The sequence below is a fragment of the Cricetulus griseus genome, assembly GCF_003668045.3.
Source record: "Cricetulus griseus strain 17A/GY chromosome 1 unlocalized genomic scaffold, alternate assembly CriGri-PICRH-1.0 chr1_0, whole genome shotgun sequence".
NCBI classification, from domain to species: domain Eukaryota; kingdom Metazoa; phylum Chordata; class Mammalia; order Rodentia; family Cricetidae; genus Cricetulus; species Cricetulus griseus.
The window spans coordinates 41353785-41379415 of NW_023276806.1; the positions used below are offsets into that span (position 1 = coordinate 41353785).

The 25631-nt window shown below is 41.8% G+C and overlaps 1 protein-coding gene across 1 annotated transcript in view; it reads right to left on the bottom strand.

Annotated features, from left to right (window-relative positions):
- Frrs1 (ferric chelate reductase 1) overlaps nt 1-25068 on the bottom strand; it is a 44671-nt gene extending 19603 nt beyond the window's left edge. The window contains exons 1-6 of the mRNA XM_027395595.2: nt 25023-25068; nt 10215-10438; nt 8671-8807; nt 6686-6780; nt 5105-5252; nt 1726-1908 (exon numbers count right to left, since the gene is read on the bottom strand). Coding sequence (XP_027251396.1) covers nt 1726-1908; nt 5105-5252; nt 6686-6780; nt 8671-8807; nt 10215-10410 — 759 coding nt within the window. The 5' untranslated portion in view covers nt 10411-10438; nt 25023-25068. The remainder of the gene's footprint in view (nt 1-1725; nt 1909-5104; nt 5253-6685; nt 6781-8670; nt 8808-10214; nt 10439-25022) is intronic.
- Nucleotides 25069-25631: the final 563 nt, after the last annotated feature.

Here is a 25631-nt window from a genome sequence, read left to right on the forward strand (position 1 = left end):
TTAAATCTTTTTATAAACACTTTTGATGAGCACTATAAGAGAAATAGGTAAGATTTCTAAGTGAGATAAAAATATCTCAAATTAGAGATAAATGCTTTTGTGCCTCCTTGCCTACAATTTACAAGTACTAACCTACCTGTGGGACAACGTCTGCCATCACACTCAACAACAAAATCCTTCCCTCTTTCCCATTCACTGTGGCCAGTAGGAGGAAATGGGCATGAATTTGAACTATACAGTTACAGAAATAAAGCTGTTTTTATCTTTCAATGATAAATAAATATGATGTAATGTGTCATACATAATAATACATAACTGACATATGTAAATGAAAGCAGTGCCCCAGAGAGCCAGCTTAAAGAAATTATGTGTTTATCCAACAAGGCCTTTTAATCCTATCTGGACTCCTCTTCAGAATTTGTTTCACAGCCAATTCCATCCCATTCGCAAAACAAGCATTACCACCACCTTTCCTTATTGCTTTAGAGTCACATTTGACTCTTAACTCAACCTCATTATTCATCTCAGGCAACAAATTTGATTCATTTTGCTAGTACTGAGAACACCCAAAAGAATAAGCTGCAGGTCTGATGGTAATTACAGAGAGAAAGCAGGGGAAATATTTTGCACAATTACAGCATTATGGTGCATAAAAATGTATAAAGCTTCCCATAAAAGTAACTCTGAAGAGAAAAGGTTGAAAATGCCTTCCTTTTGAAAGTGCATGAGGTAGTGTGTTGTTCTGTCACTATTGTTCTATGTGTTTTGAGGTGCGGCTTCACAACCCCATACTGCAGGCCTAAAATCTGCCTTGACCTCAACTCCTGATTCTCCTGCCTTAATCTCCTGAATGCTGGGATGAAGAGCCTGTGCCAACAACCTGGGTGGAATTCTTGCATTTTGGAATAAATCTTGGTTCTTCTTGAACATCCATGTCAGAGTTGTTTTTGCTCAGTTTTATTTTGTTTTTGTTTTTGTTTTTTGTTTTTTTTTTTTTTGGAACTATGGTTCCCTAAAAGGGGGATGGATGTCAAGTTTAAACCTAACATGAAGAAAAGTCTCCAAAGACTTTGCCTTTCCTAATGAGGAAGTCACACGGTGGTCATCCACTCTGCTCACTGCCAATCCTCCACGAAAAGGACTTACATTTGCCAAGGGTCCTCTTTCCTGTCCTTCGGAAACTGGATGCTTCTGGAGCATTTTCCCCAGCAGCACAAAGCTCCACCTACAAAATCCCTAAATCCATCCAGCTACCCCCTCCCAGGAAGAGAAAGAACAAGGAAAAAAATATGCTGCCTTCCAGACATCAGATAAAGGAGCAGTCAGAACACACCAACTGCACATACACTGCATACGTCAGTGGGAAACTTGATGACTGGAAGATGGGGGCCAACAGCAGGGACACCAGTTTTAGTTCTGGTACCTGACTAAACAATACTCTGAAGAGCATTACAAACATGACATTTTATGCAGACATTTCTTTTGCCTGTGATTCCTGCTTTTTCACAAAGAGACAGGGACATAAGATGGCAAAGGGTCTTCCCAGCTGACCTGCTCTTAGAAATTACTGCCTAACTCTTGAAATCATGAAACAGCCACTGAGATTTGGATCTGTTCTTAAGTATTTTCCTTTCCCATTCTACCCTTAGATCTGGAAGACAAAGCCAATCTACTTTCAATGTTAATCTCCTGCTGTCATCCCAAATGTAAGCGATAGATACAAACCATCCATCCGTCATGAGAAAATGCAAATGACAGGTAGCCTTCGCTGGGACCACTCATCTCAACCATCACCGTCTGGTCATCTCGGGTGAAGGACAAGAAGACACAGGCAGGCTCACTCTCTGGGTCACAGTTCAAAGGACTCCTAACACAGAACTTCTTGTTCCCACACTCGGAAGCACTGAACTAGAAAAGTGACAAGAAGGGGAAAGTCTTAATTATGAAGCAAGCAGTTCACTGCCAAGGACTAGACAGCCATTGCCTTCAAGAATAGGCTGCAAAAAAAAGAAGAAGAAAAAAAACCTTCAAAAAATTAAGCAGAAGACACATCACAAACTAGAAATGATTGGCACATTCTTCAGCTATGGATTTTTAAACATAGTTTTAATTACGATTTGGAAAACTATACTAGTCAGCCTGTACTGGTACAAGAGTGTTTATGTTCACTTAATATATAAGACACTTCACACAATCCAAGTCGAGGAGGAGTAAGGCTCCCTGTAAATTTAGAGAAATTTCTTAGGAATAAGTCCACACTGGCAAACTTGCCTAACAGGTACCCTCGAATTTTCAAGAGACGGTATTTTAAAAAGCAGTCAAGCCAAACATGGGCAAGTCTTTATGTATAGATCTTGGGAACAGCTTTTAAAATTCACACTCAAAATTTACAGTTAAGTGATACAGGAGACGATGTTATGCTTGTAGATACCAGGATTCCAAATAACTGTAGGAACAATGCTATTGTGTCAGGAGGCACAGCCAATGTTCTACACTAACTGAACCCAGAGCCTCCCAGTATGGTACCTAGGAGCCCCACCACTACCCCTACTGCCACCTTAGGCTTAATAGGGACATAAATACTCCACAGTAGGGTGAAGACAGGAACCACTAGGACCTTGGAAATGTGGTTTTGGTCTCTGAGCTCCACTTTGGTCTATTCCGCTGGTCAAAGAACCTATTCTCTAAGATTCTCTTTACTTTTACCAATATGAATGAGACTGTGAGGTCTCTTCTAACCCTGAAAATGCCAGGACTCTGAATGAAGCTCCATATAATTAAAGATTATCACCTTGGCATAGAGGTATGGTAAAGAATAGGTCCCTTTTATTGACTACATGAAGGGCAATATTTTCTATTAGGAAGTTGATGTGCAAACATTTCATTCATTTAAAGCGGCTTTTAAGTAAGTATTAAGAATGAAGTGGGAGGTAATAGAGATAACACCCTCTTCAATAACTGTATGTGGAACAAAAGTGCAGAATTCATTATAATGTGATCAAATGCAGCATCCATGGAGGTGTTTAAAACTGTGGGAGAGAAGAAAGCCAAAAAGGACTACTATTATGTAGATAAAATGCCTTATTTAGTCATTTTTAGCTTTATTTGTGTATATGTTATAATGATAAACCTTTCCGCCAAGCCACTCCATCCCTGCTGCCATGTGGGAGCTTTCCACCAGGCCTCCCAAGTTCTGCCTGACACCATGTTAAGGTCCCAAGTAACACACAGAGACTTATATTAGGTACAAATGCTGCTTGGCCAATGACTAGGATTTCTCATCTGCTAGCTCAGTCTTAAGTATCTATCATAAAGACTTATCTTATTGGACGCCAGCAGCTGGCGTCTTCTCTTGCCAGAATCACGTGGCAGCTCCAGAGCAGAGAACAGGAGTAAGAGAAAAAGGGATGACTTCCTTCTTGCCCTTGCTTACATATGAGTCTGCCTGCTGTGTATCACAAGACTTCCTTTTACTACATTTCCCAGAATCCTCCATGACACCTAGTCCCACCTATCTTGCTTTCCTATTGGCCAACAGTACTTTATTCAACAACCAATAAGATAAACATATACACAGAAGGACCTCCCCCATCAATAAGCATCTGTGTGAATGCATGCTAGGGGTCCAAGGAAGCCAGAAGAGAGAGCATCAGACCCTCTGCAGTTGGAGTTACAGGCAGCTGTGATCTGCCTGATGGGGATTTGGAACTAAATTCAGGTCCTGTACAAGAGCAACAAGTGCTCTTGACTGCTGAGCCACCTCTCCAGTCCCCCATTTAGTGAAAGAAGAGATATATACACACAAAAAGGAAAGAGAAAAGGGACCCGGAACAGTGTCTCTCAACCTGTGGGTCGTGCCTCCAAACCAAATGGGAAAATGCAGATATTTATATGACGATTCATAACAGTAGCAACCAAAACAATTTTATGGTCGGGGGTCACCACAACAAAAGGAACTGTATTAAAGGGGCACAGCATTAGGAGGGTTGAGAACCTCTGACCTAGCATTTACCTCACATCTGTGAGGCACAAGGCACAGGTGAAAGCAGGTATTCGCTATTTCGATGGCTATTCTTGCCCATACAGAGCTGCACATGATTGTTTCTCATCCATAAGTGAAGCTGACACAGGAGTGATTTCCTCCAAAGACCCACCGAAGGCAGGCAAGTCAACATTTAGGCACAAGCATGGTCTTTCAACTACAGCAACGCCCTGACACCGTCTCATTCTATGTCTGCACTTCTGCAATAAGTAGTCTAATTCATCAAAATTCCCTCCAGTGAAAACCTTGCTCATGTTTCTAAACATTACCCTTTCCAATATTTTTTTTCAATCATGGTCTTTTGAATCAGACAGTCTAAATTGAAATGCAGCTGACACAGTTTTTGAGTGACTTTTTTCTGTGACTTAGCACTCTGAACTTTTTAGTACTGTTCTGGGGAGACATAGAGAATAGAGCCTCAAGAAGCACGGGCTAGCCTCAAACTTCCTACATTATTTGTTTCTTTGTTTACTAAGGGGAGGGGAATTGAAATAGTCTTACTATAGGGTTCAGGCTGACCTAAAACTCACCCTGTAACCCAGCCTGGCCTCAGATTTGTAACAATCCTCCTTATTGTGCCTCCTGACAGCTGGGATTCTGGGCAGGTGCCGCCATAACCCACTAAGTTCCCCAACAGTCTAATCTTAGTAAGATAAAGTCTATATTGTACTACCACTTCAAGACTACCTCAAATCTTGTCTAAATGTAAATAAAATTTCCCCCTATGTTTAATATTCAGCAGGAAGGAGGAATGGGGAAAGAAAGGAAGAAAAGGGAAGGGAAGGGGGAGCTTTCTTGGCTTCATTTCCAAATGAACACACACTCCTTGTTAGCAAAATTACCTGTGAGTATTGCAACTATACTTTAAATGGAGAATCTTTTACGTCCATTACTCAAACCTACAAATCATAATGCTGCAATGGAGACTTCTTGTAGAGATTTCTGTAGAGAACCCCAAAAACTCCCTCCCACATGGCAGGACAGCTAACACCAACCACAGGACCAGCTGCCAGAAAAGCCACTCTCAATTGCATTTGCTGACGGTACAGAAGCGTTACTCACTGGCTTGGTTAACTGGGAGACAGAAGGTGAGGTTGTCATAGGTTGTGTTGTAGCTTTAGGCGTCGTGAAGGTAGGAGCATTTGGTTGTGAAATTATGTGACTAGGAATCTTCACCCAGTAGATTTTATACTTCTCAACAACTGTGACTCTGAAATAGAGTACCAAAGAAATTAGACAAAACCCAGCCCATCATAAGCAAATCAACTTTAAGTGAAAAAATGTGTGAGGAGAGATGGATGAAGAACACACGTGTGTGGGGCAAATCTCTTATGACTGTCCTTCACCCAATACTAGATAGAGGTTTATTGTTCTCTTTCCCTCTCTCCCTTCTTTTTTTTTTTTTTTTTTTTTGAAATAGAGTTTCTCTGTGTAGCTTTGGAGCCTATCCTGGCACTCACTCTGGAGACCAGGCTGGCCTCGAACTCATAGATATCTTCCTGCCTCTGCCTCCTGAGTACTGGGATTAAAGGCGTGCGCCACCAACGCCGGGCCCCTCTTGTCTTTGTTGTATGTTCTTCTGTTAATGGCGCCCACTAACGCTGGGTTGTACAACTCAACTCTATAGGTTTCTGTTCCCTGCCTAGAGCACACTCCTAGTCGTTTCACAGTGCACTAGTCACACTCCTCCAGAGGGCATGTGTAAGAGGCAGCCACGGTTCGAAACTTCGTAGCGACTGCCTAAACCTAAGTGCTCACTGAGGTCCACTTAGCAACTAACACACAGGGGCAAAGCAGTGCTCCAGTGTGCTTGGAGGCCTTAGACAAAGTTAGGCAGAAAAGAGAAACTGTCCCAGAGAAGATTCTCTCCTATAAGGTATACATATGTCTGGGACACCCCTCAGGAATCATTACGTGGCTTTACAACATTCCATTCTGCCTTGTGCAGATGAACAGGAAAAGGGCGAAGTCGTAATTCTGGTTTCACAATTCCAAGAGGCAGGCAGTGAGTTATTTTCTTATCTGATAAGCTATCTATAAGTTGTAGTGCTGCCAAAGAAGTCACCCTACTTTCAGCACTTTCTTATTTATACTTTCATACTAAAACAGGCAGTATTACTCTGCACACCACATACTCAAGTACTAATTGATGGCTCATATGAGTCCTACAGCAGTGTAATACTTCACTCACTCAACAATGTCTAGTAAATGCCCCTTTAATACCAAGTCCTGCCAATCTTGTTGGTGCATGCCTGTAATTGGAGCATGTAGGAGGATAAAGCAGGAAGAGGCTTTAAAAAAATACAGTGCAAAGTCCTGGGCTATGTGCTAGAAGTTTGTTGTTGAAAGAAAGGAAGGGGGTGGGGTCAGGTCCATTTGGGAGTCAGAAGCAAGAGGAGTGCTACAAGTTCAAGGCCAAGACCAGCCTCATCTACATAGAGAGTTCCTGGTCATCCAATGCTGCATAGCCAGGTGCTGTCTCAAATAACAACAAAGGAAAAAAGCAAGACTAGTCTTCTGTCAGTAGACTGTAACTGCTAAAGCTCTTCTACACAGGTGAACAGTCAATGGCAAAGCAGTACCCGTCATTATGGTTTCCATCTCAACGGCAGTGGTTACAGAGATGTGCGCTCTCATACTCACAGAAACTGTATGTGGTTTGGGGCACTGCTTGGAGCATTCCAGTAGACTTTAATTTCTGTCTTCTTGGATGGAGACGTATGACTCACGGCTGAACCCTGAAATAAAATGGAAAAGAACAACCGTCCCATCACTGGAGAACTCAGCATGGTCAGAGTGCAATCATTTGCAAAATAAATAATCACTCTAGGATCGGAGCATTTGGATGAAGACTATTCTACATAGAACAAGGCCAGGCCCTCGGTAAATTCATACCCATTGGTTGATGATGTAGTATCAGTCACGTTTATCAGTTCTGTGATAAATTAAGTCATCAACTCAGAGAAGTTCTGAGATTTAATGGAGAAAGAAACAGGAATATGTGGGAACTAAAGTCAAGAAGAGCACAAATTAAATTGCAGCTAACGGATCAGAACCTCGTTTGAACCTGCAGAAGTTTCCTTTGAGAAACAGGGTATGAAGGAGAGGCCAAGAACACACACACATAGTACAGGAAGCAGCCAGTCCTGTTGCCATTGCTACAGACAGCAGGGAACTCCTGATGAGAACTGGCTTTTTCCTGTTTGTTTTCCTCTGAAATCTAGCCCTGTTGTATTTGTATTAAAGATTTGTACACATTTGTATAATAATTTGTGACTTTGGTATTATTAGAGGAAAAACTTTGGATTCAGGCCTTCTTGCTGGTTTTATAGCATTGTATTATTTTATTTTTTAAATAAATCCTAGTGGTTTGATCCAAACAAAAAAAAAGTCATCAGAAACTTAAATACTGAAGGAAGCCATGAATATTGGGTGTGTTCATGTTATTTGAAGGTTGTTTTTTGTCTTATTTTACACTTTAAATTATATTGCTTCCATTAGTAGACATGAATAAAGTAAAGAAGATTCCTCAAAAAATAATTTCATACCTCCAAACATGTATCCTGTTGTAGCAATTCCTACTTTTAAACAGTCCTGTTCTCACTTTCTCTCACCTGGCAAACTCCTACACATTCTTCAAAGCCTCACTTAGAATTCACCTGCTCTGATCTGTGACTTCCTCTGCTACAATTCCCAACTGACTCTGTACCAACTCCCACCTAAGTTTTCATACTACTCTACTTATGTGTCTGTCCTAAGTTCACGTGCCATCCCCTTGTGCCAGCTATCCTGTGTCCATGAGCTCTCTACTCTGCATAAGAGTTTGAGTTTTTCAAGGAATGGGAGAAAGTTTTCTTTGTTACCCTATCTCTGGCATTCAGCAAAGCTCCTGATACAATGTTGAATGAATGAATGAATGAATGAATGAATGTCAAACCTTATACCCCTGTCCCATTCTAAAACTGCCTCCTCAATACTGAAATCATTTAAAAATCAGTACACTGGGCCTTCAATACTGAAATCATTTAAAAATTAATACACTAGGGGCCAGTAAGATGGTTCTGCAGTTAAAGGCACTTGGTGTCCACTGACACAAGTCTGACACTTGAGTTTGATTAGCAGAGCACATGAAAAGAGGGAAGGAGAGAGCTGACTCCCATACATGTATGATGGCATGCCCCCTGCTATTCCTCCTCCTACACACACAGACACACACACATACATGCACACACAAATTTGCCTTTAAATTTTTGTTTGTTTGTTTGAGACAGGGTTTCCCTGTGCAATCACCCTGGCTTTCCTGGAACTTTCTCTGTAGACCAGGCTGGCCTCAAATTCATAGAACCGCCTGCCCCTGTCTCCCAAGTGCTTAGATTAAAGGCGTGTAATTGTCTTACATTTTAAGTCAATATTTGCCAATGCAATATAAACACCACCAAGTATAAACTCAAGCTATTACTCTTCCATTCCTAAATGTTGCTAAGTAAACCAGGGGTCAGGTTTAATGACTGTAAATCTGTTCAAATTCCTACTACACATGGTGATGCCATTGCCGAGCTAGTCACCACCCTCGAGTTAAAAACGGCCCAAAGGAACCAACAGAAATCAACTTCAAATTGCACACAAACCTGCACATCTTCACAAGTCAGAAGCTGCGACACTTCACTGTCAATCAGTGTGAAGGAGCCAACAGGAGGGCCACTCAGATCCTCGGCATCACGAGCTTCTAAGAGAAAGCCTCTAAACTGAGGCCCTGATAAAGTGACTGAGCAACAGATAACAAAAGAGGTTAGGGTAAAAGATTTAGTAATATTCCAGGAAAGCGTTTAGAAGGAGCTCATTTAGTTAGAATAGGGTGTATCTCTAAAAAACACAAAGGACAGAAATCACCCTGCAGGAAAATGTCTAAATATGTTCCCTAGAACATGCAAGCCATGTTTTGGGAGGCTTGTTGTTTTGTTTCAGGCGGCTTGGTTGTTTATTCTACAGAACTAGATATTGAACCTGGGACCTCACACGTTAGGCAACCTCTCCACCATGGAACTACATCTTCAACCCTCTTTTAGTTTTTTATTTTGAAACAGAGTTTCAGTAAGTTACCCAGACTAGTCTTGAATTCATTCTGTATCACAGGCTGGCCTTGAACTTAAAATCATCTTGTCTCAGCCTACTGAGCACCATAAAATATTGATAACCATTCCACAAGAGGGTATAAAAGCACGGTTGATGACTAGATAATAGTCTATAGGAAAAGTTAATTTAGAAAATTCTAGATGAAAAAAGAACATGTTTTTTAATTACAAATCTGACCATCTTTAGTACTCTATTGTGCAGAGTAAAATTCTAAAATTCTAAGAGATGTTTAAAGCACACATGGAATTCCATGTTTATTTCTTTGTGCATCCTTTTTGTTAAGAACTTCTACTACAAGCCAGGCAGTGGTGATGCTCGCCTTTAATTCCAGCACTCAGAAGACAGAGGCAGGTGGATCTGTGAATTTGAGGCCAGCCTAGTCTACAGAGCAAGTTACAGGACAGCCAGGGTGGTTACAGAGAAAATCCATGTCTCAAAAAAATCAAACAAAAAATCCTATTAACATTATGTATTTCTATTATTGCAAAATACAGCAATTTCAAATGCTACGACAGATATACTTTTTGTTTTTCTGAGACAGAGTCTTGCTATATAGTCCAAGCTGCCTCAAACTCCGATCCTTCCTCAGCCTCCAGAGTGCTGGAATACCAGTTATATAAAATATTAGGTTTTTATAGATAAACCTAATATTCAGCCTACATTTTGCCAGAAGAATCAGGGACACATAAGAGATTGCTTTTTAAAATTGGGGGGGGGGGGTAAAACAATATAAAATCATTTTTCCTGTTCAATTGAGTTAATAGTGTTCAAGATACATTAGACAATGAATGCAATGCTAATATAATAAAACAAATATATTCCTTAGTATCCTAAAAGAAAATTTATTTTAGACCTTATTCTTAATAAGGAATAGATGCTATCTACATAATATAGGCATCTGTAGTAAAGAAAAAATGAAAGTAGATAATGCCAGTGAATGGATTAAAATGAAATTGTTTCATTCCAGTCACATTAAAAATTCAACAAGCAGAAAAAGAGTTGAACTCAAAATGCAAATCCATATACCCAGCACCAATACCTTGGATCTGGTCTCCAGGTTTGAACTTCATCTGACTCACTGTGATTTGGTGAACAGGCTCGGACTGTGGCCTGTGGCCATGTTGGGGGATCATCCCACCACAGGACATTACTACTTTTCCACTGGGGTAACCAGCCACAGAACAAATGAGCAACACAAACACCAGGGCACTGACGGTGAACTCGGGAGCTGCCATCTCCACATGAAGTTTAAGAGCTCTTCACCTGCAGATATAATTAAAATACAGCATGACAGCTTGTATAACATGGAGCCGAAATCCTACATAATTACTTGCTTTCAATGCTTTGTTCTCCAAATTCTCAGGCTACATAATATATATAAAAAAAATGTGGTATGTGATCTAAATCTCAGCTTTATTAAAAGCCAACTGTGAGACTTCAGCAAGATTCTATTTCCCTACCTGAAAAAATGAGTTATTTTATTTTAACAAGATAAAAATACAGTTCAAAGTCCAAGAGGGGAGATGGTGAGCAATTTTATGAATATGATAGAGCCAGGTATGGTGCCAGCACTCAGGAAGCAGAGGCAGGAGGATCTCTGAGAGATGGACAGCCTGGTCTACATAGGGAGTTCCAGACCAGCCAGAACTACAGTAAGGCCTGTTTCTAAAGAAAAAAATAACTGAAAAATAGTAAGCTGATCCAATAAAAAGAAAAGGTTTCACTCTAAGAAGCTTAAAGGAACATCTCTTCTGGATTTTTGTTTGTTTTGTTTTGTTTTGTTTTCAAGACAGGATTTCTCTGTGTAGCCCTGGCTGTCCTGGAACTAGCTCTGTAGACCATGCTGGCCTTAAACTCACAGAGATCCGCCGGCCCCTGACTCCCCAGTGTTGGGATTAAAGGTGTGTGTCACTGCCTTTATCCCTTCTGGATTTAACAATCATTATCTGAATAAATTTCTGGGGTGACTTCTCCCAACTTCCTATTAAATTAACTATAATGGCAGGTGTATCACTTAATTTGTGATAATACGGAAAACAGACAACGTACAGAAACACCTAGAATCCCAAACATTTCTGAATCAAGAAATGACTGTCAGCTAGATGCCACACAAACCTCTTCTCGGCTTCCTCTTCCCAGCTGTGTGTTAGAAAACCACCTACTCCATACCAACCCCATTCTCTTCTAGCCCAAATCCACAGTACTCCACAGGGCTAGAAGTAATTGGGCAGTCGTGTTACATGGCACTGTGTGAGGTTAACTCTGTGGACAGGATGCAGATGGAAGCCCAGATGCAGTTCATTCTCCACAGAAATGGAACTTTCTATATCACATACCTGGTCAGAAACCAATATCTATTCTGGGGGATACACTCTTTATCTCAGGAGCTACCAAGTAGATGGCATAGGATCCAAGAGTCCAGTGCACTCCTTCCTACCTTTTGGCAAACATCAGTTATATAGAATTCTTCTCTGTAAAAATGATAAATGGAAGCAATCATGAGCTTCAGAAAAAGTAGGAGAAGCATAATGCTTCTAGGGGCTGGAGAGACGGCTTGGAGGTTAAGGGCACTGACTGCTCTTCCAGAGGACCCAGGTTCAATTCCCAGCACTCACATGGCAGCTCACAACAGTCCGTAACTCCAAGATCTGACAACCTCACACAGACATACATGCAGGTAAAACACCAATGCACATAAAATAAAAATAAATAATTTTTTAAAAATCATAATGCTTCTATGCAGACTTAGGAGAAAAGTGTGACTTTGAACATGGTTGATGACCAGAGGAAGCAGAATATTAACAAATGTAACTGATATGAAAGCAGGGCAGCTGGAGATTTTTCAAGTAAGTCCTGGCTTCCAAGGCCTTCTGTTAGGAGCAAACCTGTTACCATAATTTTAGGGAGAAAGCCTCCAGCTCCAGGCACCCTAGCCTGTTGGGGTGCCTGGAGCTGGGGACTTTCTCCCTAAAATTAAACCATCCTAAAACTCCAACTGAAGAGATGTGTAGTAGCAAAAAGCAGAGCCAAGGGACTCAATCACTTCTTCCATCAGGAACAGAAACGGCAGAGGGGTCCAGGGATCCGTAGAACTGGGGCAGTGAGCAAGAGGTACAAGAGTGGTCTGGCTGGCCATAATGTCAGTTCTGGTCCAATGACGTTATTGCTATCACTGCTGGAGGAGAACCATCTGTTTCCCCTTTAATGATTGCCCCTACTCCAGGATACAGCTTCACCATCAGATTACTGCCCTCGCCTGCCCTGCTAGACTGTACTGTTTCCAGAATCCAAGGTGAATGCAGGTTTACCACAGTGATTCTCATCTGACTCCAGCCTTGAGCATTTTAGTTATCGCATATGCCCAAGTGAAGAGACAATGTTATCAGAGGCTGACTTGCCTTCACAGCCAAGAAAGAGGCACAGAAGAAGGCACAGTTTAAAGGGCCTGGTCTTGGCCCAAGGTATTATAACAATTAGGTACAATTATGCACCATTCGTTAAGAAAATATAGCAGGGCCAGTGCCATGGCTCAGCAGGTAAAAGCACTTGCCACCAAGTCTGGCTACCTGAATTTGATAGCTGGATCCCATGCAAAAGTCAAAGTAGAGAGCCAACTCCAAAGAGATGTTCTCTGACCTCTGTACATGGATGCACGTGCACACGCATACCTAGTAAGTTTCAAATGCTTTAAACTTTTTAAAAGTCTGGGGGTGTGGCTCAGTGATAGAAAACTTGCCAAGCTAGCATGCACAACCCCTGCCCCACGCTCCTCCTCAGAAAACAAAATTTGTTGATTAAGCCTACAAACAACTAATCAAGGGCAGTCATACCACATTCAAGTTCTACACACTGTACAGCCCTAGCTGATGCATGAGGTGACAGCCTCTCTTAACTAGGAATAATGAGCCACATTAAAAAAAAAAAAAAAGCAGATGGGCATTGGTGGCGCACGCCTTTAATCCCAGCACTCAGAAGGCAGAGGCAGGCGGATCTCTGTGAGTTCGAGGCCAGCCTGGTCTCCAGAGCGAGTGCCAGGATAGGCTCTAAAGCTACACAGAGAAACCCTGTCTCTAAAAAATAAAAAAAAAGCAAGGGGGTGGAGAGATGCTCCACACCTAAGAGTACGTATTGTCCTTTTAAAGGATCAGGGTTCATTTCCCAGCACCCACTTCAGTTGACTCATGTGTTAGTCAGGGCTCTCTAGAGTCACAGAACTTATGGAATGAATCTAGATAGATAGATAGATAGATAGATAGATAGATAGATAGATAGATAGATGATGGATGATAGGTAGATAGATAGATGATAGATGAATAGATGATGGATGATAGACACATAGATAGATAGATAGATAGATAGATAGATAGATAGATAGATAGATAGATAGATATTTTAATTAAAGGCATGTGTCTTTCTGCCTCAAGATCTGCATCAAAGATGTGTATATTCCTACTTAAAAGGTCTGAACTAGAACTGGATTCACCTACTTCAAACAAGCAGAAAATCTCCCAGGTGTGCCCTTTATTTCTGGATGGTAGTTTATTCCAGATGTAGTCAGGTTGACAACAAAGAAGAGCTACCTCATCTCACAACCATCTGTAACTCTAGCACCAGGGGATCTGACTCCTCTGGCCTCTTTGGACAACTGTACTCAAGTGCACATATCATTCACAGACACACAAACCTACATACAATTTAAAATAATAAAAATAAATACATCTTTAGTTTAAAAATAAGAAAACAAAACAAACCTAACAAGCTAATAAATTATTTAAGTGATTTTTTGAGTTTGGGGTTTTTGTTTGTTTATTGCTGTTGTTGTTTTTTTTTAACCAGTTCAAGAGAGTTCATTTTACACATAAATTCACATATTTTTCTGTTGTTTCCTTTTTAAAAATCAAAACTGTTTACAGCCTCCTACATTTTACTATCTCCCCTCCCAATGGATCCTAACCTTCCATTGCACAATGGCTACAACATACACAAGCAATTAAGTTTTAGTTTGAATCAAGTTCCAGATCAGGATTTCAGAGGGGCAAGGGAAGGATTTCAAAGGGTGGAGGTGCTCTTAGAAGTAAGGAAAAAGCAAACAAGTTATGAAAAGAATTTTTTTAATAGTAAGAGTCTTATTCTCTCTGTGTTCCACTCATGAGCCTAAACAAAAAATTTAAAGATGGCTAATCAATAATTACCCCTCACAATAACTTTCTTATAAGAAATTTCTCTAAAATTAACTACAATATTGAACCATTACTATGCTTAAAGCAATCGAAAGCCTTTACAATTTTTTTTGTTTCGTTGGTTCAGTTTGGATTGGGGGGGGTTCAGTTTTTAAGTTAGTTTCTCTGTAGCCTGAGCTACAGTTCCAGGGCTGTCCTGGAATTCTCTCTGTATACCAGGCAGGTCTCAAACTCATTCACAGAGATCTGCTTGCTTGCCTCTGCCTCCCATATGCTGGGGTTAAAGGTATGCACCACCACTGTCCAGCTAAAACCTTCACAATTTCAATCAACTACATCCGCCCATGGAAATAGCTACTTCTTCACTTGGGTATTTCGTCTGCCTGTACATCTGTACACCACGCTCATGCAGGGCCCAGGACTTTGGCCCTTTGGAACTGGAATTACCAACAGTTGTAAGCCACCATGTGGGTGCTGGGAATCAAATCCGAGTCCTCTGCAAGAGCCACCAGTGCCCTTACCACCGAGCAGAGACATCTCTTTAGCCCCTCTATCTTTATGAATCTGAGTAACAATGTGGAGATTTCCCATAGACCAAAAAGTCCGGGAAGAAGAGATATAGTAACAACTAGTTCAGTGCTTGGAGGTAAACGTGTCCATAAGAAGCTGCAGAAAGCCTGGTGGTGATGGCACACACCTTTAATCCCAGCACTCAGGAGTCAGAGGCAAGTGAGTCCTTGAGTTGGAGGCCATCTAAAGATGTAGTTCCAGAACAGCCAGAGCTACATAGAGAAACTCTGTTTGTGGCGGAAGGAGATAAGAAACTGGAGAAATGGCTCAGTGGTTAAGAGCTCATACTGCTCTTGCAGAGGACCTAAATTCAATTCCCAGAACCCAAATCAGGCAGCTCACAACTGCCTATAACTCCAGTTCCAAGAGGAGCTGATGCCTCTGGCTTTTTCCAGCACCTGCATTCACATGCACACACGCAGAAACACACACATCATTAAAAACAAAATGAATCTGTTTGAAACATGGATAAACATGGTTGCCATTGTGTGTCATCACTCTCAACTTCCGTATCAGCAATTTACACTAATTTCTCCCAGACACTGCGGTGGTTAACAGCTGGGATTTTTCCAACTTCTGCTTAAAACTTCTAAAATATTTCAGAAAGTCTGTCTCTCCTTAGTGCTAGTAACTTCACTTTCCCAGAAAACTTCCATACCAAGGAATAAATTGACTTCCATAGCTGAATCTCAAATGATAGCGAAATCAAAAACTGGGTCAAGGATTTCCACTTTCCCAGATTTTTTTAAAAAATTTAAAAGTTCCAGATTTCATTTTCACAGCAGGAAATCGGGGGGGGGGGTGACTTTTTTAAATTAACAATTGGAGTTATGACATTTTCAGAGAAGGTTCTGAAAACCCAAGCGTGTAAATGGTCCAGTGAATACCAATCTGAGATCTAACCATTTAAGACAGTTGAAAGGAATTTTGAAAACCACGGTAGAGCTTGAATAAATGCAAGATGAAGATGCAGGCTGAGAAAATGATGGGGGGGGGCGGGTTGGGAGGGCAGCTTGCATGCCTCAGTCTAACCCTGCTTTTTTCCTTACCCACTCATCATCAGCAAGTGATTTTCCCATATCCCTTCCTGATCTGGATTAATGGGTGGAAGCAAATATCTCATTACATCTCTAGGGCTTTTGTCTGCAGCATTCCATATGGCTATCACAACCATCCTCTTCTCAAAACAAAATTAGGTGTTAGTGAAATAGTGCAAAACTAGCAGATGCAATGAAAGCAAACCCCACTAATCCGTAATTTGGGAGTATAACTCTTTATCTGATGTCTGTTCTACCCCAGTCATCATCACCCTCAACCTGTGCGTACATGGACTCTATTCCTTATAAGAAACATACAAAGGCTTTTTACTGATACCCAACATGAAGCTTAGAGAACCTATAAAATAAAACACTGGCAGACAAGGTGGCCCTCAGGAGGCAGAGGAAGGTGGATTTTCTCTGAGTTCAAGGCCAGTTTGGTCTACACAATGAGTAGTGAGTTCCAGAACAACCAGGGTTATATAGAGAGAAACTGACTTAAAAGAAAAAAAATCACCTAGGATGACACAGGAACAAACTGGATTTGTTAACATAGCTTAGAGGTTTGGGAGAAAATGAAAATAGAAATATTAAGAATTTCTATAAATAAATAAATAAATAAATAAAAAGAATTTCTAAGAGGCCAGAGCATGGTGTCATGTGCCTTTAATCCAAGCACTTGGGAGTTAGAGGTAGGTGGATATCCATGAATTTGAAGCCAGCCTGGTCTTAGTATTCATTCTTCACAATATCCCAACCATGTTGGGGACAAGTCTTCCCAAATATGTACAGTAAGGCACTGGTTAAGTCGCCAAAGTCATAGAAAATGAGTAGTAAGAAAATGGTCTGTCATACTTTCCCTTGATCTGTCACTTCAGGTCAAGAGTGAAGGACAATCTAACTAAAACAAAGGTCAAATATCACAAATAGTCATTATAAACATATTAGCCACATATGTAGCTCAACTGATAAGAGTGCTTGCCTATCACATAGGAAACCCTGGGGCTCCATCCATATCACTCACTACATAAAACCAAGTGTGAAGGTGTACATCTGTAATCCCAGAACTCAGGATACAGAGGCAGGTGGACCAGAAGTTCTAGGCTCTCTTCAGCTACATTCTAAAGCCAGGTTCTACTACATGACTTTGGTGACAAAATGCAACACCCCAAATTAAATCTGCCTTTTATATGAAGATATCCATTTCCATGAGTTTCTGTTTCTCTAGCTCGCTCTCCCTCTCCCCACAACCACCTCTTTCCTCTCTTTCTGGAAGTGTGTGTGTGTGTGTGTGTGTGTGTGTGTGTGTGTGTGTGTGTGTGTGTGTGTTTTCAAATGTTTGTAGGCCATCTGTATGTGCAGATACATGCCTTCCTGGTCAATTTCCTCCCTATATATACAGGTAGAGTCACTTAAACCAGAGTTCACCGATTTGACTAGTCTAGCTAGCTAGCTAGTTTGCTCCAGGGATCCCATCTCTGCCTGGGATTCCAGGCAAGACACCACACCTGCCCAGCATTGATGTGACTGTCCAGAATCCAAACTAGGACCTCATACTTCGACAGCAAATATTTTACCCACTGAGCCATCTCCCCACCTCCATCTATCCCTGTGACTTTCACCTTGGTCCCCATCTTCCCATTTATCACCCCAGTTTCTTACTGGTCATCACCAGTGGGGTGTTGCATAATCTTTCCACTGTTCTAAACCCACATCTACAATCCTGCAATTCAGATGTCTCTCTGCTGAATGAGATGCACACCTTTTCCTCTGGCCCGGTTCTTGTATCTGGTTGTCCTAGCCTGACTATGGTCTATCAACCTATCCAATCAGAAAGGCTTGAAACCTCACACTTGCAGAATGCAATACCAATCATTTGCTCCCAGCCTTCTACCCATGTTGTGGAGAGCCCAACTCAAGTACCCGGCCCTTTCCATCTTCCTTCTGCCATCTGTTTCCTGCTGCTGTTGCATCTGTCTGCTGTTTTCCTCTGAAGCAGGAAATGTCCCAGGCTAATGAAGCACTCTCATTTCTATCCTCTCTCCATCTGTATTAGTCAGGATTCTCTAGAGTCGTGGGATGTGTGTGTGTGTGTGTGTGTGTGTGTGTGTGTGTGTGTGTGTGTGTGTAATTTATTGGGATGGCTCATAGGCTGCAGTCCAACTAACCCAACAGTGGTTAGCTGTGAATAGAAAGTCTAATAGTTGCTCAGTCCCACGAGGCTGGATACCTCAGCTGGTCCTCTGTATATGCTGAAATCCTGAAGAAGTAGACTCCAATGTCAGTGAAGGAATTGATGTGCTGGCAAGGCAAGGGCAAGCAGGCAAAGAACAAGAGCTTCCTTCTTCCATTGCCCTTATATAGGCTTCCTCCAGCAGAAAGTGTGGCCCAGAATAAAGGTGTGTCTTCCCGCCTCAAGATCTGGATCAAAAGCCTGCATGTTCCAGCATCAAGATCTGGATCCCAGGTGTGCCCTCCATTTCTAGATTGTAGTTCAGTCCAGATATAGCCAAGCTGACAACCAAGAACAGCCATCACACCACTCTAATCTTACTTTACACCACCAGATGGTTTTCTAAAGAACAATTTCCATCAATCTCCTCTGTCCCCATTCATTATCAACTAAGGGTGCCAGTATTAGCCATATCATGTTTCATACTTTTTAGCCTAATTCAAATTTTGAAGATATCTTTCTCTGTACTATACTATACTATATATACTGATGATGTAGCAAGCACTAGATCTTGAATAAGGGTTATTTTTCTTTTTTTTTTTCTATTCATAATCTGCCTTCTAACTGGGACCTCTTGTTTTCAATTTCCTACCTATATATAAAACCTATATATGAATTACATAGGGCCTGTGAGATGTCTCAGCTGGTGAAGGCTTATGTTACCAAGGCTGATGACCTAGCTCAATCCTCAAGACTGATGTTGCAGAAAGAAAATAAAAAGAAGTTCTTTAAAAATGTATATATACAGCCAGGCAGTAGTGGTGCATGCCTTTAGTCCCAGCACTCGGGAGACAGAGGTAAGTGGATCTCTGTGAGTTCAAGGCCAGGCTGGTCTACAGAGTGAGTTCCAGGACAGCCAGGGCTATACAGAGAATAGCCCTCTGTCTCAAAAACCAAAGGGGGTGGGGAGAGTATATTTACATGCATATCATTCAAATATAAATAAAACTCTCCATACACTATGCTTATACAGACACACACACACAGAGAGAGAGAGAGAGAGAGAGAGAGAGAGAGAGAGAGAGAGAGAGAGAGAAATGCAAGAGATTCCTAGCCTTTTGTCCCAGCACTCAGGAGGCAGAGGCAGGCAGATCTCCTGAGTTCAAGCCCAGCCTGGTCTGGAGTTCCTGGACAGCCAGGGCTACACAGAGAAACCCTGTCTCAAGAATGCAAAAGAACAAAAAATAAATAAGTAATAAAATGAAAAAGACTAATAAATCTCAGTATTACCAAGGATATAAAGAACTGAGCACTTATGTATACTACAGAGAGCAGGCTGACACAATATTTCCAAAGGAAATTTCACAGTACCCTAGAAAGCTAAAAATATGTTTAACCTCTGATAAGAAACCCACTTCTACAAATTCATCCTATAGGAAAAAAAATCTCATGCAATTAGTCAAGGAATATTTAAAATAGCAAAGCTTAAAGATAGTTTAAGAACAGATCTCTTTGAGTTCGAGGCCAGCCTTATCTACAAAGTGAGTTCCAGGACAGGCAGAGCTGTTACATAAAGAAACCCTGTCTCAAAAAAATAAAAAAAAAATAGCGGGGCAGTGGTGGCACACACCTTTAATCCCAACACTCAAGAGGCAGAGGCAGAGGCAAGCAGATCTCTGTGAATTCAAGGCCAGCCTGGTCTACAAAGTGAGTTCCAGAATGACCATGGCTGTGACACAGAGGAACCCTGTCTCAAAAAAAACAAAATAAATAAAAAATAAAATAAAGATAATTGAGGAGCTTACAAATGCAAACTATGTTATATCTACATAGACTACTATCTGTTAAGGAGAAAGAACACAAGGAGGCAGGCAGGACAGCACGTGCCTATGAAGCCAGCACTTAGGAGGTGGAGGCAGGAAGATCAGAAACCCAGGGTCACCCTCAACTACATTGCACATTTGAGGCCAGCCTAGGCTATGTGACACTTAAGATCCTATCTCAAAAGCAAAAGAATGAAATAGTTTCTAAAGACAATGACAACAACTATGAAGTGTTTCACAAGGATTAACTCAACTCACAAAACTAAAACACATTTAAGCAAAAGCATGAGCAGGGTGGTGGTGGCACACACCTTTAATCCTAGCACTCAGGAGGCAGAGGCAGAAGGATCTCTGAGTTCGAGGCCAGCCTAGTCTACAGAGTGAATTCCAGAGCAGTTAGAGATACACAGAGAAACTGTCTCAAAAACAAGACACATACACACACACACACACATGCAAAAAGCGAAAGCACATTAATCCCACACTGAGAAATGAATACAAAGGAAACTGGAAAATGCTAGGTAGTGTACCAAAACGTACATTGCTTAAAAAGAAAAGGAGAAGGAAAGAGTGCTGTTCCTTGTTTCTAACAGTTCTCAACAGTAGTCATTATCCACAGAACACACAGAACAGGAAGCAAAGAGCATTTCCTCTCTTTAATGTCCCATCTCAAATACAGACAGACAGACAGACAGACAGAAATAGAGACATATATACATACATACACTCACATCTATGTGAATAACATATGTAATAAATATACATATATATTTTTTCCTTTCAAAATCTAAAACAGTGCTATTTTATTGTTTTAGGTAAGTATTGTTCATATTTGTCACTAAAATGTTACTTATGCTAATATGTGTTTCTCAATTGTTTCCATTTCAATTTGATTTTTTTGTTGTTGTTTTTTGGAGGTTTTGTTTTTGTTTTTGAGACAGGATCTCACTCCGTAACCTGCACTGACCTAGAACTTTCATGTAGCCCATACTGGCTTCAAACTCAAGGCAATCCTCCTGCCTCAGCCTTCCAAGTGTTAGGATTACAGGGTAAGCCACTATACCCAGTTCCAGTTTGAATTTCTAATATGACAAATCCCCAAATTGGCACAATGCCCATAAACAAAAGCTCTTTGAGGGCTGCAATGATCTTCAATGAGAGCATAGAAGGTCAGCTTGGGACTTGTTGCCAGAGTCAAGGCTGTAAACTCAGCCAAGGCTGTAAACTGGTGGGAAACAGTGCAGCTACAGCCCAAAGCCACACTTCTTTACTGAGAATTTCATGCATCATATATAACACTTTGATCAAATCTACCCCCTATCTACTCCCTTCCAGTTCCTCCTCTATCTCCCCCACTGTTCCCTTCCAATTCCATGTGCTACTTGTAAACCCACTGAGTCCACCTCGTGCCGCCTATTAGAATATGGGTGTGGGCCCACCAACAGAAGCAGGAATCTATTATATATTCAGGAACCACCCATCAGGAACCACCCAATCCTTGCCATTAGCTAGGGTTGGGACTTCATAAACCCCTCCCCAATCTGTGTTAGGATTTGGCCTAGCTTGATCTTAAATACTATTTATTCTGTTAAATGGATACAGTAATAAACTGTCCCTTAAGTTCGAATCTCGCAGCCCTCATCAGAGAAGCTTCTATTTGCAGTAGGGGGTGATTAATACAGACACCCACAGCTGGCCAATCTGCAGAGAATAAAAGACGGGTCGTGGAGGGCTCAGCGCTAAATGGGACATCTATATCTCACCACTTCCCCCAAAGATTTTGCAATCTGGAATATAACAAAGATTGTAAGAGCCACAGGTGGTGGACTGTCCACATCACAATAGTATTTGCCAGACATGACAGAGATGTTGTACGAATAACTCACAGGGGCTGAGACTGCGTACACAAGACACACTTTTGTTTTGTTTTGTTTTTCGAGACAAGGTTTCTCTGTATCCCTAGCTGTCCTTGTTACATCCCCAGAAAACTCAAGTATCCGGGGTCCCAGGCCACGTTCACCGTCACCCCAATCACCAGGCGGATTCGAGAGCTTGATGCAAACTGCACGAGGCTTTATTGTAATTTAACGAGCTAACCCCATGTTAGCTCGGGTCTTTCACCCACCCGCCATGGCGGATGGCTCGCAAAAGACAGCTCCTAGGGCCTCCCAAGAGATCTTATAGGTCAGTCTAGAGGTACGCACAGGCTCACGATTGGTGTGCCTCCAGGCTTGGAGGGCTTGCCCTGTGTTGATTGGCCAATTGGTTGTTATGGCCCATAGGCCCTCCCAGGGTGGTTGCTATGCTTTGTGCGTCATTGCTGTGAGCTTGTCTGTAAAGCACACCCAGGGTCGTAAAGCATAGCGCCACCAGCTAACTTCTGATTGGTTCCTTGTCACGAGGCAGGCATCTGACTTTCTAGTGTCTAGGACAAGGCCATAGAAGCACGTGTTTGGCTGCTATGACTACTGAAAGGGAAGCTGGTCCCTTCATCCTGGAACTCATTCTGTAGATCAGGCTGGCCTCAAACTCAGACATTCAACTGCCTCTGCCTGCCCAGTGCTGGGATTTTAGGTGTGTGCCACCACCACCCAGAATACATTTGTTTTGGGAGTTTGGGGTTTGGTTTTTTTTTTTGTTTTTTTTTTTTTTTTCCTAGACAGGTTTTTCTGTGTAACAGTTCTGGCTGTCCTAGAACTTGCATGGTAGAACAGGCTAGCCTCAGTCTCACTGAGATCTGTCTGCTTCTGCCTCTCAAGTACTGGGACTAAAGGCGTGTGCCACCACCTCCTGGCCATTCATTTGTTTTTAAACATCTGAACCAGCTGTAAATATTTGGAGAGCAGGAAAACTCATAAAGAAATCTGTACCTCTGGCTTCTCCTGAAAAATCAGGAGATAACACTAAACCCATATTCCCATGATCCCCCATGGCAAGTGCTAAAGAGCTGCCCTCTGCACTAGGCAGAGGGGTTCTGCTCCCCGAAAAGGGCCACAAGCAAATTCTATTCCTTACTAAATTCTCTGCAGTTTTGATAACTTATAGTTTAAAAAAAAAAAAACCTACTACAAAATCTGGGCAGTGGTGGTGCATGCTTAATCCCAGCACTAGGGAAGACAGAGGCAGGCAGATCACTTAGTTCAAGGTCAGTTTGGTCTACAGAGGAAGTTCCAGAACAGCTAAGGCTATGGAGAGACACCCTGTCTTGGGGGATGGAGAAGAGAAGCTACTACAAAGTAAAAATTAGACAATTATATAATAACTATTCAGAAATACGTTAAATTTATGGCACACCCCTTTAGTCCCATCACTCAGGAAGCCGCAGAGGCAGATGGATCTCTTCAAGTTCTACGATACCCAGGCCTACCTAGAGGGACCTCTCAAAAAAAGTAAAAATTAAAAAAAAAGAAGGAAAGAAATACATTAAATTGATCACACAGTGGTGACATTTGTTTCCTATTTTCAAACACTGTCACTTTTACTTTTCCTTTCTGTTTAAAAACATCTGCAACATTTTGCAGTGTCCATTTAAAATGCCTTCAACCACTATGTCCTATGACACAATACATTAATCTGTAGAGACCTTGGAACCTCTGTCTAAACTGGCCCATTCATTTTTAAATGACATTTCTATTGGGGGTGGGGAGGTATATGCTATGGCATGCAGTTAGAGGTCAGAGGACAACAGGCGGTCAGTCTTCTCCTTCCAGCATGTGGACCCTGAGTGTTGAACTCTGGTCATCAGGTTCTCTGAGCCATCTCCCCTGGCCTGAACTGACCAACCCACTTACCCAATGTCATCTGGCAGGGACACTGTTGTGACCCAGAGCAAATTGTGTATTCTCATTCTCTTTTCATCTTCTTATTCTTAAGAGACAGCACCAGTAATACAAAGACTCTTGTAAGAGTTAAATAAAACATCTAAATGAGCATGGCGGCACACACGTTAGTGATAGTATTCAGAAGGCAGAGGCAAATGAATCTCTGTGAGTTTGCGGCCAGCCTGGTCTACAGAAAGTTCCAGGCCAGCCAGGGCTACTCACTTTGTGAGTTAAGTCAGGTCTCTGTTTAAAATAGCTTTCTTTCCTTAGAATCTTTCCTTAGAATGTGCCAACCTGAGGGAAGTGCTCTTCTCTTAGAAATATTACCCATAAAACTTGTAACACGTTTTTCTGCCACAATAGGTGACTTAGGTATGGGTAGCAACAAAAGACACACCTCGATGCGTTTGTAAACTGAATTTCAAGAGAGTCTGACATTCCATGAACAGAGAGGTGTGGACACTAAAGGTAGAACAAAAAAGGATACATTTGCCTACTAAGTGACTGCTAAAACCTCGCTGAACAAAACGGTCCTCTAAAAATTCTAGCTTTATTCCCAAGAAGCCAACAGATAACCCTGCCTCTGAATTAGCAGAGTATAAAAGATTCACTTTACTTTTTTTCTTCTTTTAATTCAGGAAAGGAAGACTTTAGCTGAACTGAAAGTTTAAAGTTTAACTGTGTTAAGAAACATTCCAGATACCACATTTACTAGTTGAAAATTTCCCTTTGACCTTAGGCATCATGACAAAAATGTAAAGAAAAAAAAAAAAAAAAGAGGCGTCAGGGACTTAGAGAGTCAGACAGACAGACAGGGCGGGGGGGGGGGGGGGAGAGACAGAGACAGACAGAGACAAAGAGAGCGCGAGCGAGCGAGGACGCAAGTAACCTTCACATGGGCAATGACATTAGCATTAAATGTAAAAACCAAGTTGCCAGTTGTTCAATTTTTCTTACGGTGCACAAATACAGTCAGTGCTTTGCAGGCCCGCATACTTGTCTGTCCATGCAACTACCCCTTTCTTGGGATTAGGGCTGGTCACTCAAAGTCACGAGGCACACGATCTTAAATGGTTAGGGAGATCAAGAAAACCCCGCCGGCGAGCGCAGCCCCCATCCCGCCTCCTGCCTGCCCCTGTCGGAGCAGGTGCCGACGCTCGCCGCGGTCGCCCAGCTCGCTTCAATTTTGATTCGCTTTGCCAAGAGTCTGGACACAGAAAACTAAACAGAGCGGGGCTCTTACCTTGGGCAGAGGCAGCCTGACTGACTTCCGCCTTGGCTCCAGCCGGTACCGTGAAGCGCAGCTGGGCGGAGCCAGTTTACTGAGTAACCCACCGGGAAGGCTGGCAGCCTGATTGCCAAACTGCACAACCTGATTTCCAAGCACAGGACTGCTTTTAGAACGACATATCCGAAACTAAAGGGGTTCTGTCTCCGAAAGAGAGCGGGGGTGGGGGGGGGAGGCAGAGACAGACTTTAGGGGTTTCCTCGCTAGTAATTGTTGCACTGAGGAAATTTCACTTTTTGTTTGTATGTTTTTCTCTACAAATGTCTTTGAATACAATCTGTTGCCTATAACACAAAAGGTACCTGCTTGTGTCTAAACGAGGCAGCGAAATACAGGGGAAAAAATAGAATACAGGGTTCCACTAGAATTTCATTTTGAAGAGTTTGAGTATTGAACTATGCGATATCAGAGACATGCTAATTGTGTGTGTGTGTGTGTGTGTGTGTGTGTGTGTGTGTGTGTGTGTGTGTGTGATTATTGGTTGAATATGGAATTCAAATTTACAGTGAGAATTTACAGAGCTACCTGTCCCGGTCTGCTTTGTTCCAGACAGGGTTTCCATGG